At 44.4% G+C, this 12,441-nt stretch overlaps 1 protein-coding gene across 1 annotated transcript in view; it reads right to left on the bottom strand.

Moving 5' to 3' along the window:
- Window positions 1-3,040: 3,040 nt before the first annotated feature.
- Window positions 3,041-12,441, bottom strand: part of LOC101531703 (laminin subunit beta-1) — a 63,308-nt gene continuing 53,907 nt past the window's right edge. Inside the window, exons 27-34 of the mRNA XM_004598582.3 lie at window positions 12,057-12,298; window positions 9,601-9,804; window positions 8,915-9,059; window positions 6,615-6,822; window positions 6,335-6,476; window positions 4,775-4,951; window positions 3,343-3,502; window positions 3,041-3,186 (exon numbers count right to left, since the gene is read on the bottom strand). Coding sequence (XP_004598639.2) covers window positions 3,050-3,186; window positions 3,343-3,502; window positions 4,775-4,951; window positions 6,335-6,476; window positions 6,615-6,822; window positions 8,915-9,059; window positions 9,601-9,804; window positions 12,057-12,298 — 1,415 coding nt within the window. The 3' untranslated portion in view covers window positions 3,041-3,049. The remainder of the gene's footprint in view (window positions 3,187-3,342; window positions 3,503-4,774; window positions 4,952-6,334; window positions 6,477-6,614; window positions 6,823-8,914; window positions 9,060-9,600; window positions 9,805-12,056; window positions 12,299-12,441) is intronic.

The following is a 12,441-nucleotide window of genomic DNA, read 5'->3' as shown; positions in this document are numbered from 1 at the left end:
GGTGCTTTTATACGCTGGATGTAATTCCTTTGCAAACATTCCCAGAGTGGGATAGGTGGGTCACAGGTAGACGCGTTTTTGGTTTTTTGGGGAAACCTCCGTTCTATTCCATACTAACTTGGATTCCCACCAGCCATGTGTTAAGTGTTCACCGTTTTTCCACGTCCTCACCAGCATTTGTGGTTTCCTGTGTTTTAATAGCAGCCTCTCTGACCAGCGTGAGATACCATACTATGGTTTTGGTTTGCATTCTCTGATGCCTAATGATACTGAACACTGATTTTATTCATTTGTATTTCTTCCTTTGAGAGATGTGTGTTCAAATCTCGAGCTCATTTTTAAGCTGGATTGTTTTCCTTTGAGCTGAATGCGTTACTTAGGTATTCTGGATACACATCCTTGGTTGGATGAATAGCTTGGCAATATTTTCTCTCATTGTATTAACTGTCTCCTCATTTTATTGATTGCTTCCTTTGCTGTGCAGAAGTTTCTCTGGCATCCCATATGAGCACCAGTTCAAGTCCAAACTGGCCTGCTTTCCAATCCAATTCTCTGATGATGATGATGATGTCGCTCAGCATTAATGTGCTGAGCGACAATGACATCCCCATTAGATTTCATTGCTGGGATTTTGTTGCGTGCTTCTGTTTATGTTCATCAGGAATATTGGTCAATCAAGAGAATGATAGCCTTGTAGAATGAGGTTTTAAAGGGCTCCCTGCCTTGCAGTTTTTGAACTAAAGCATTGGTGGTAGTGCTTCCTTACGGAAGTTTAATTAAGCTCAGCTGTGAAGGCCTCTGATCCCAGAGGAGATCTTTCCTTTGAGAGACCTCATTAGTAATGCAGTCTAATGACTCAGTACTGGTCTGTTCAGGTCTTCACATAATTCAATCTTGGCAAGTTACACGTGTCCAGAAATTAATCCACTTCTCCCAGATTTTTCAACCTCATTAGTGTGTGCTTGTGTGTGATCGTCCCAAATGACTTTTTGTGGTCATAATAGCTCCCTTTTCTTCACTTATCAATCATGTTCAGTGTCATTTGTCGTTGTTACATTTTTCCATCTCATCTTGAGCTTGGTGTGGTCCACTCCCCTCCTCCCTGTTCATAAGCTCTACTGTCAGGTTATCTTACTGATGTAGGCACTCATTACTATAAACTCTCCTCTTAATACTTCTTTTCCTGTATCAAGTGTGTTTTAATATATTTCCATTTTGATTTTTTTGTATGGGATTTTTAGATTCCTTTTTATTTATTGAACTGAAGCTTGTCTTGGGGCCTAACACAGTCTGTCATGCAGAGTGGTTGATGTGTTAATAAGAATGTATTCTGTAAATATGGGATGACATTCTGTTAAAGTCCACACATAGTTTTTTTTTCCTAGTGAGCATTGCTGTGTACTTTCAACATTTTGCCAGGGCCTCTGCAGAATTTAGGGGCCCCTCTCTAAATATCCTTTCTGGAATTTTCTCCATATTCCGGCTGTTGGGGTTGTTCCAAACTCTGCAGATGGCTTTGATTCTCTTAAGTAAGACCTTGTTAAAATTGAAACAGTGGGGTGGGCATTTGATGCAGCAGGCAAAACACTTCACGGACGGCTGCATTGTTTCCCAGAGCCCAGCAGTGCTCCCGATCCCAGTTCGTTCTAACGTGCATCCTCAGAAGCAGCAGGGGATGGGTTGAGCATTGGCATTGGTGCCACCCGTCAGGGCACACAGACGGACTGTGCAGCCCCTATCTTAGTCTGTCCCAGTCTGTGACAGGCATTTGAGGATTGAACCAGCACATGGAAGGATCCCTCAACTCTCTTTCAAGTGAAAACTAGAGAAGAAAATATTTAAAGGCAAGCTACGGTGTTAGGTCTTCTGGCCATTTGGAGTTGCCCTCTGTTGCTTTTCTTTTTCTCTCCTGTAGCCAGGAAGAGGGCTGGTCTGATAAAGTGTATTACTTATCACTACTGGAAGCAAACTTAAACCTCAAATGTGTCCCTTTGCTCTCCCTTGTAATTAGAGAGCAGTGTAATATGGCATTTTCTAAGCTTGTGTAGGGTGGAGTTTAGTTGACTGTGGTTCATTGATACAATGTTTTCATTTCAAAATGAGATCCTCAGTGGTTAGTTGAAAAAGAATGGTGAGAAGTAGAGAGGTTTGCTACTTTTAAGTAAAATACTTGGAAAAAAAAGGAAGAGTTGCTCTAATAGGATGATTGTCTAAATAAAGGGACAAGTAATTGTCCTGGACCAGAGAAAAATAGCCTTGGTATTTAAATTACAGTTTTTGTCCTAGGCCTAGTTGTAGTTGAAGCGGTGTGGGTAGTTGTTAAGTGGTCTGCAGAATAATCTTGCTCTAAGACATGTTTGGGCAACACTTTGGGGCAGGCTGTCAGCATCCAGCATGAGCCATCAAGTTACCATAGACCTGGCAGTTACAGCCCAGCAATTTTCTCTTCCCTATGGACTAGTGGCTGTGGACCCCAGCAGAGAATCTTGAGAGCATTGTTCAGTTTGCAAGAGCAGTGTGTGAAAAGTCAACCTTTCCTATCCTAGGTGGCACAAAGGACAAGCCCCAGTCCACCCTCCTGACTTTCTGGAAGTCATTACTTCTTGTTTCTTACTTTAATGTGATGGGTGCAGCTGAGCAGCCTCTGAAATGGTGAAGGGGCGCTGGGCTGTCTCCCTCCTTATCCTTCCCAACGTGGCCCTCCCAGGAGGGTTTTAGGAGGAGGATATTGGCCTAAGAAGCAGGTGAGCAATAGTTTATTAAGGTCTTCATAGAGGCAGTAAGCTTATTTATAAATCTGTTTATAGTGCAAATAACATTCTTGAAATAAAAGGACTGATGATCACTAAATCAGTAAAAGTAACAATGAATTTTAAGAGTTACATATTTATACAAAAGCACTATTTTATTTGGCTCCATACAAAGTTTGGTGATTAAAAATATTAAATAGGTCAAGAGTGTTGTTTGGACGCTCATTCAGCTTTTCATCATGTGGCTGCTTGGCTTTGGTCACCTCAGGTGGTACGTACTCCTGAGCCCCTCTCCTGTGTTACAAGCAGGTGCTGTAAACAGCAACTTTTTGGCTTATGTCCTTTAGGAGCGAACGGACCTCGCCTTCCAAGCTCATGAGTTCTTGAGCTTTATCTTCTAATTTTTTTTGATTTTCCTCATATTTTCTTTCTAAATCTGAAAAACAAGAAACATGTTAGAACAGTTAAGATTTTTAAAAAAAAATCAATGCTATATAGTCTTTGCCTTAGAAGGTTCTAGGTTGGCGGTCAGTTTTTACCCTTTAAATGAAACAGCCCTTCCAAAACACACCAGCTCAGTGAAACAACCCACCTTTTAGCAGCTGCAGCTTGCTGTTTGCTTGAGCCAGAAGTGTTTTTGCTTCATTTTGCAGCATCTCCGCTTTCCTTCTGGCGTCAGCTGACTCCTCAGATTTTTTAGCAACTATATTTTCTGCTTGCTTGTACTTTTCCCCAAGTTCACCGTCGAGAGTCTGCAGTTTCATCATTTAGACACAAAGGGGATAGTATCAGTGATGATATCTCAGAGCAGTAACACAGTCACAGCAAGCTCACATGGCATTCTGGGTCAGCCACCACGGCTGGTCAGGTTTCATCAGGTTATTCAAAGGCAAGTAATTTAAAAACACCTGGAGACCTTGGCATTTAATGTCCAATTGACATGAGTTTCTAAAACGTTTTAAGCATTTCAGATTTGTATCAGTGCTCTTCTTCTCATTTGAAAAGTGTAGATGAGTAGGGTAGATGAGCCAAAGAAATGGCCAACAGTCCGTCTGGTATTGGCTAACAGAAGGCTTGTGCGGACTTGAAGCCAGGAAGTCACAGAGAAAAGGCAGATTTTACAGGAGATGGAAGAAGGGGGGGGTAAGGCAGTTGGACACGCAGACAGTGGCTGAGGAGAGAAATGGGCTGTGATTGGGAAAGATGGGTCACATGATCCACTATGCAAGCAGAGACCATTCTGGACGTTTCAATTCTGTTCTCACTTGGGAGAGTGATGCTCTTAGCGGCCTCAGAAGACACAGCTGCTCGTTGTTTTGTCTTCCGCAACCAAGAGGCATGCCAAAGCTTTTGTGCATGTGTGTGGTTCACAATTTCTCATGGAAGTAATTGTAGCCTTTCAGAAGAGCATGGGGTGTTGGACAGTACCACTGCCCTAAGTTAAAGCCTTCTCTGGGGGTGAACATGCCCATACAGATTTAGGAAGTGAGCGCGGAGCTCCGGTTGCGTTTCGGCTCCTAGCTGCAAATTTGGGTTGCAGGAGATTTTCCCTTGCAAAATCTGGCACTTCTAATGAGAAGCAAGGAGTAGCTGACTCAACATTAAGACTGAAAGATTTGATTTCCTCCTAAGCTGTTCATAGTAATGTTTTCTTTTTCTATTCTGCCTTCAAAGTATTCTCAAATGGCCAGCTAATTACAACATGCCCTTTAGATTATCCTAAATATTATGCTATTGTAATAATATAGTGAAAATTGAGGGCAGGGCAGTTTGGGAAGAGCCCGTAGAATTATATCATAAAATAAAAAATTAAGTAAAAATAAATAAGGGAACACAAGTTCAGTGCACTTATTTTAAGGCCCAGCCCCAGGTTTCGGTGTGAGAGCCCAGGTCTTGCTAATTGGGGCACTTCACACACAGTCCCGTTTTCCTTTATCCAGCCGCAGGTCGGGGGATGTGTGTTGTGAACAAGCATTTTAAGCTCATAGTCCCCCCAGTCTGTGAAGTCAAGAACATCTGCCTACCTTCTTAATTTCATCCGCGCTCTGCTTCACAGACTGCACTACTGTTTCAATATATTCAGCCTCTCCGGAGTTCTGGGCAGCCTTCCGCTTCAGTTCTTCCATGTTTCTCTCCAGCTCACTGATGCGCCGGGAGGCGTTGAACAGGGTCTCCTCCGAAGCTGCTGTCTCAGACTCAATCTGCAAGGGGCAAGGGTCATGGCACGGGCCGTTAGTCTGATAGGGAGCACTACCGTCTGAGAGGAAGACTTGAAGGACTGCCCTGCTCTCTTACTTGAGACCCCAAAAAAGTAATTACTAAAAACAACATACAATTTCAGTAGAGCTTATATGAATTGTCATTTAGTCTCTGCTATAACTCATGCATGCATGCATGTTGTTATTATCTGGTACTTCTGATTATCTAGGCTGAGGTTGACGTTAAAGTGTCAATATTAACTACCCCCAGGAATCGTCATGTCCTGAGAAAGCATTTTAGGGACACCTGCAAGCTTTTGCTAAAGAACACACGTAGATAAGCAGCTACAAGAAGAGGGATTTCTGTGTAAACTCCCACAGCAGGCATGAACTCTTCAATGCTAGCCAAAATAAGCAGTCTAGCTTGTGAAAGAATCCGATTTCTTAAAAGTTAAAGTATGGGCCTAAACAACTCTGTTGTAATAAACCTGATGAATCAGTATAATCATGTGCTAAAATTTGTAAATATTTCAAATCAAATTATTCACCCTCCAGGTTCACCCATTGATTTAAAAACTTCAATATTGTAATTCTGAGAAAATAGTGGCTGAGGAATTGTTGGGGCTTGTTTCACTGAGAGCAGTGCAATGCAGTAGGGCCAGGCAGGCTTGTAGCAGTGTGGGTAGGAGAGGCACCCTGAGAGTCCATCTCCCGAGCTTTGACTATGTGGAAGGTTGGCCAGGAAAGCTGACGGCCTTGGGTAGCAGAGTCTTCTGTCAGAGATTCTCTGAGGACATGCAGAGTGGATGGAAAACTTACTGCACAGACTGCTTTCTGGAAAGAAAAAGTCCGAGTTGCCATCTGTATTTTCTTACAGATTTCCTTAGTCTCTAAGTATTCTGCTTACAATAAAGCATCCATTTTTCCATGTAAACCAAACAGATTGTGTAACAGATGTCTGTTCTACAGAATAGGATACTGGAAACACACTTTGACCTTCTTTGTTTTCCAAGATTCAGAGTAGAATTTTTTAGAATGATCACCAAAATCTCAGGACACTGGTCTTTGGGACTATGACAAGAGCAGGGCACTTTCTGTGCGACTGGAGAGTGAGCGCAGCACTGCCCTTCCTGTGACGTAACAGTCTACTCTTCCCTCAAAGTATAGGGGCTTCATCTTCCTTCGGCTTTCTGGGAGGCGCAAATGAAGAGGCTGACGTCTTTCCCTTGAAAATATGTTTCTGCTCAATTTAGTGTTTGCTTAGATTTAAGGAGTCCTTTCAGTTGTAAGCATTTCTGTTCAGAGGTCACTGTCAAAGTTATTTCTCTGATCAGAGAGTAAGGTGGGCATTTCCTGCTACATGGCTATAATGGAGTGGCAGCTTACTGAGGTCAGCAGGTTCTGGGTCCCTTGGATGTCTTCATCCGCCTGTTTGATTGCTTTCTCCGCAGCAATCTGGGCTTTTTCTGCTTCTTCTAGAGCTTCCTTTACCGTGTCTGTGGTGACTTTGACATCAGTTGCGCTTTTACTAAAAAGTAACAAGAATGAGACAGTATAGCAAGAATGTACTTTCTCTCTGGAAAAACATTCACCAAAGAGGCTTCCACAGGTCAGCCTGAGAACTTGCACTGATTAAAGCAATCCTCCCCATCATGTGCTCATTTACCTGGCCCTTTTAGCTTCTTCTAACAGCGTCTCAGCTCTGGCAATGTCAGCCGCACTTTGCTGTAGAATCACCTCTACTTGCGAAAGGCTCTCCACCCGCTCCCGGATATCTTCCGTCAGGTTCTGTAACTGCTCCGGGGTGCTGGGCATTTCCATTTTCAGTACTTCGTTTGCCACCGCTTCGATGCTGTCCAGATCAGCACTGTCCTCTGCCAAGAGCAAAGGTAACTCATGAACATCAGACGGCTCACTGCATCCAACCACTTGTCCTCCGCTAGGGAAACAGGCGCTGGAGGCTCAGACCACGGGCTCCTGCTGTGTCAGGGTCTGGGGGTGGAGGTGGGGAAACCAGTACTGCTAGACTTTGGTAGGATGAGGAACTGATGAGGAGTTGACATTTCTGAGTGGAGAGAGTGTGGGCAGAAAATGATACCAGTGACAGTGTAGGGGAGTGAGTGGTTCAGATTGTGGAAAAGCAGGCCAGGGTTTACAGCAGGATCTACGCAAATACAGATACAAAGGGTTGGCGTTCCTGAGGACTAGATTCAGGAGATGACGGAAGAAAATCCAGTGAGAGAAGCAGGAGAACCACTCTGACCACGGGGCAGGGATTTCAGGCGTGTCAGACCTCATGCTTTCTAAAGGTTTGTTAGAGCGAGCAGCCAGCAGCCATATGGCTTTGCTTGTTACCCCACAACTCCAACCCCAGATCCTCAATTATTTACACTGTAAACTTTTTCAGACTCCCACTCATGATCGTTTCCACAGGATAATCCCAAAGGTGTTCTCAGCAGAAACCACTGGCTTTCATTAGCCAGTCTCCCTTTGTTTTGGCTTTTTTTTCTAGAGTGAGACAGTACTGTATGAACGTTACCTATAAGAATAGCTGAAGTCAATTCAGCATTAAATCCTAATTACTCTCCAATTACTATAATCAATTTCCATTCTCTAGTAATATTTTTGCATACATTGCATGTGCGACTCATTTCTAGCCAGTAATATTTATGGATTAGGGCTACTTAGGGCTTCCAGGGAAGTTTCCTCCCTTTGGGAAAGACACAGCAAAGGAGGAAGTGGTCTGTTGTTCCAGTAGGTATTATTGTGTCTTTATGTGAACTTCAGCAGCCATCTTCCTGAGGAGCTAGCCTGAGAACAACGCTGGTAAGCTTAAGATGAGCAAAGCAGAAACAGAAAAAGTACCAAGGTCCAAGACTCATGAAGCCGACTTTACTCTTGGGCTCACAGAGGCAGTATACATCTTCCCTAACAAAATCTTTTTTAATTGAGAGTTTTCTAGAACTTGAAGCCCAAACCACTGTTGCCAATAACACTTGTGTTGTGACCAGCAACACTGAAGTCTTAGACACAAGTTTTACCAATTTTTTTCTTCTCTATAGAATGCTTAAGGTACACAGTGGTTTCACTGGATGCAATGAATATATAATATTCTATGGTAATAAAATTACAGGACTGGCATTTTGGTGCCACAGGTTTAGCCACTGTCGGTGACACTGGCATTTCATATGAGCCGGTTCAAGTCCTGCCTGCTCCACCTTTTTTTTTAAGTGTATTTTTTAAGATTTATTTTTATGTAAAAGATTATTACAGAGAAGGAGAAACAGAGAGAGAGGTCTTCTATCCACTGATTCACTCCCCAAACAGCCACAGTGGCTGGAGACAGAAGCTTAGAGCCTCTTCTAGGGACTTGAGCCATCCTCAGCTTTCCCAGGCCATAAGCAGAGAGCCAGATTGGAAATAGAGTATCTGGGACTCCACCTATTGTCCATATGGGATGCTGGTGTGACAGGGCGGAGGATTAGCTAGCTATGCCACTTCTGATCTTCCCTGGTAATGCTCCTCTGAACACAGCAGTGATGGCCCAAGTACTTGGGCTGCTGGCTGCAATCTGGCTTGGCCCTGGCTGCTGCAAGCACCTGGGGCATGAACCAATGGCTGGAACAGAACTCAAACAGATCTTTGCAATTTTTCTTTTTAAGTTTTGGGGTAATGCCAAGATAACCAGTCCCTCTTCCTTGAATTGAGGTTCTGATGACAGATTCCAGATTATCACAGTATATGCCTGGCTTCATACCTGCTACTTCAGTATCCTGTGTGCAACAACCAACAAGGTTACTTACACGCATAAGTTTAAAACATGTCCTCACTTGAGTAATTTTCATTTTCAGACATGTTACTTTACACTCTGTAAGAAGTTGACTGATGTGCGATGTAGGTTTAAATTTGGCCTCTCATCTGAGGAACAGATATCCTAAAAGTAACACGAAATGGAAAAGTGCTTACGTGTCAGAAAGTCTCTGATTTGCTTGATTAGGTTTCTCAGATCCTCGTTGCTCTTGTCCACTTTTTCTTTGGTAGCGTTAGTTTTCAACAAAACATCTTGAGCATTCTGTTTTGCTTCATCTGCCCTCAGTTTGGCTTCAGAAACCTAAATGTGAAGAACCAATCATCTCATCCATTGAAGTTTCACTCAGTCCAGAAAACAGTGTCGACAGACCATTTAGAACAGCAGATCGTATGGCTTCTCGGCCTTTTGGCCAAGATCAAGTGTAGAACAGCAGATCGTCCCATTCAAGCAAGTACTTTAGTCCTATTAGATGGAAATTACTTGGTATGCAGATTTAATAATGCAGAGACAGAGCTAGCATTTAAAATATTTTTCAGGTTGTTTAACTCTTGCCAAACAATGCAGATACTTCAGGAAAGAATTTTCGTGACACAGCTGGATGATCTCATAACCCTGGCCCCATGTAAAGCAGTAATTTAGTCATTTTAAGATTTCTAACTTCCCTGTGAATGAGGAGGAAATGGATCCTTCGCTGTGTGAAGAAAACCCCCGCCTCTTCCCCTGACTGCCCCAGGAACATGAGCTTTCTTATTTGATTAGGAACTGCTCTTTCATGGAATGGGCTTCTGCTGTTCAGATCTGCAAAGAAACAGAACAAAATCTAGCCAGTTCCCTGAATTACCATCTTGGAGAGCTGTTCCACTTCGGCCAGCGCACTCAGGACTTCTTGGTCAAAATCCATGGCTTTCTGCCAGGCGTTGTGGGCCACGGTGACCAGCCCGCCACAGCCAGGCCCTCCACACTTCTTTTCTCCATCGTCAGTTCTGCAGTTGGGGCCGCCACACTCAGTCTCGGAACAGGAGGCTCCTGGAGGCGTGCCACAGGTCTGCAACAAGCCAACGATCGGGCATGGGTGCGAATAGTGAGGCTGCTGCTGCCTCACAGCTGTGCAGGCCCTGGGTGGCCCCAGACAGCGTGTAGGTGGTCCTCAGCAAGAGTGCTCAAAAATATGTGTGGGATCCAGGGTGGAAAGAACAAAGAATTTAGAGATAAGCTAACCTGCTCACTGCCACTGAAATTGGACAGTCCCACAATACCTTCTGCCTAAATGACTGACTTAGAGGACCATATGGAGCTCTGCCCAGGGTGCCCACACTGGTAGCTGTACCACATTGAATTCTGCCTACAAGAGCTAAATAATGCTCTCTTCTTCCTTGGAACCAATTGCGTTTTTTAAAATCAATACTATGAACTTGTTTCATTTGTTAACCACTGCGGTGAGCACAGTGCCACAAAAGTCCTAGCAGCTAGCATTGTAACCAGTAACTTCATGTAACTAGTAACTTCACACGCGGTTAGTAAGATTTCTCCTTAACAGTCAAGATCAGATGAGTGAAGGAGAGAGGCAAGGGAGAGACCGGATTGCAGTCGTTGGGGTGGAATTTGAGCATGGCAAGCAGTGCGGGGCACTGCAGATGGGAGCGAGGAGAAAACGAGGCACAATGCTGGATGCAGCTTTTACTGATCATCACAGCATCCGCTTCCTTTCCAGTCTGGTGGAAACTTCCCGATTGTCACCTGTTTAATCATGGCACACAAATGTAAACTGATACTGTAGGAAGTGTGCTATATGATGAAAAACGTTTGACAGGGAATTTACAGGGAGGTGGCAAGATGGTTACTGCAGTGAAAAGCAACTGTCAGTTTACTTCCAAGCAAGGAAAGCATAGTTTGTCAGATTTCACAGAAGTAGAATCAACTCTTTGGCCCAATAGCTTATAACCCCACAGTCTCTGAAAACCTGCAACAATAGTCTCAGGGTGCTCTGCAAAAAGCAGTTTGACAGCATACACCAGAACGTGTGCTTTGTTTCAACGGAGACGGGCATGGATAGTGGGAGGAAAAACTTTCAAAGGGCGCATGGACCCAGCTCCACATCCACAAAGACAAGGAACTGGAAAAACACAAATGGCCAAACAGCTGTTTCTATAGTAGGAAGCAACTGTATGGAGCCTATACAGAGAGCTCTAAGAATCAGGGAAGCCAGCCAAGCCCAAGCTAGCTTGCCAGCTGCAGGAGCAGGCACAGAGAAGCCTCCAGCAGCCCTTGCATGTCCCCCACATGGTTGCTTCTCGGTGTAGGCTGCGAAGATTCTGCTTGTTTTCAGAGACCAGTTTTTTAGCGACTGAATTACAACTGGAAGGAAAGAAATGGGAGGCTGGGGTTTCGTGGCTGTATAGAGCAGCTTTGTCAACTGGTTGGTAGGGGTCATTTTCACATGACTCTGGCCCTTCATTTTTTTTATTCTCCCTTGCAGTTTTCATCCAGTGGTGAGAAGACATCAACTTGGCCCCTATTTCCAATGGATGCTGTCAGGTTTTGTAAGGAAATGAATGTGAAACAGCCTATTTTTGTCTTGACCCAAGAAAGCGAGGGTGAGGCTTTCCTCTGAACAGAGGAAGTTTGAATCCAAAGCTTAGTGAGCACAAGCCTTAGTCTGTGAAAAAATACCCTCCAGGTTCTCTCCACTGGGCACCCTTCCTTAGGAAGGGAAGGGAACGGGAGAAGGAGCAGGTGGTTCGGCTTTTCTGGCCTTCTGCCCAATGTTCATTAAACTCGGCGCTAGATTTCATTTGGCACCAGAGTTCTTTTTTAAAAGCTTCTAGGAAATGAATCTGCCTCTTAAAATTGCATGGTTAATCTTCACCAGGTAAAGTTACTTGGAACAAAGGGACAGTTCAGCTAACATCAGTGGGAATAAAATGGTTTAGATCCTTGAATTCTTTCAGGAAGGCCCTGCCAGAACCATTATGATTTCTTCCACCGAAATGGGTTTTGCCATATCCCGACAACAACAATGGTTAAAGTTTGAGCAAGCAACTGAGAGAACATAACAGCAGGCACAAGTGGTAAGGATCACCCTGCTGGACTCCAGAACAATGCCTGGGAGGGGAGAGGGCTAGAAACGCACCTGCTGGCTTTAACCTAGCCTGGCCATGCACGAGTCAGGGAAATCCCACACTGCGAGCCAGAGAGCTTGCAGGTGCCACTGAGCAACTGAGTGCTAACAAGAGGGCAGGGTGGGAATTTCTCTTCCTCCTAGCACTACAGAAATGAGGCCAACCCCCCAAACCTTACCATCTCGGCAGCAGCTGAAAGGTCTAAGCTCTGTAGTTTGCCTGCCAGTTCATCAAGAAGGCGAGCCTGCTCCTCTTGCTTTTCTCTGAACCGGGATTCTTGCTCCATCATCAGGTCTTCCACTCTTTCCCGTATGAGAGCCGACTGCTCCACGGTGCTATTGGGATCTGTGGTGGAGGCATTCACCCTCTCCTCTGCCTCCAGGGACATCTGAAAATACTTGTTAATGCTATCCAGGGCACCTAGGGCAGGAAAGAAAGGGCAGTGTCCCCACTCAATACCAGTGTACTGGGCGTCCTCACCAAGTCATCCCCACAGTTGGTATTTCTGGCACTCAATTTACTGTCACTTTTTAAAATCTTCAGAGGCAGAGCTTGCTCTTTTG

The sequence above is a fragment of the Ochotona princeps genome, chromosome 25 (genome assembly GCF_030435755.1).
Source record: "Ochotona princeps isolate mOchPri1 chromosome 25, mOchPri1.hap1, whole genome shotgun sequence".
Taxonomy (NCBI): domain Eukaryota; kingdom Metazoa; phylum Chordata; class Mammalia; order Lagomorpha; family Ochotonidae; genus Ochotona; species Ochotona princeps.
The sequence above is the reverse complement of the archived record's forward strand: the minus strand, read 5'-3'. Positions and strand labels throughout refer to the sequence as shown.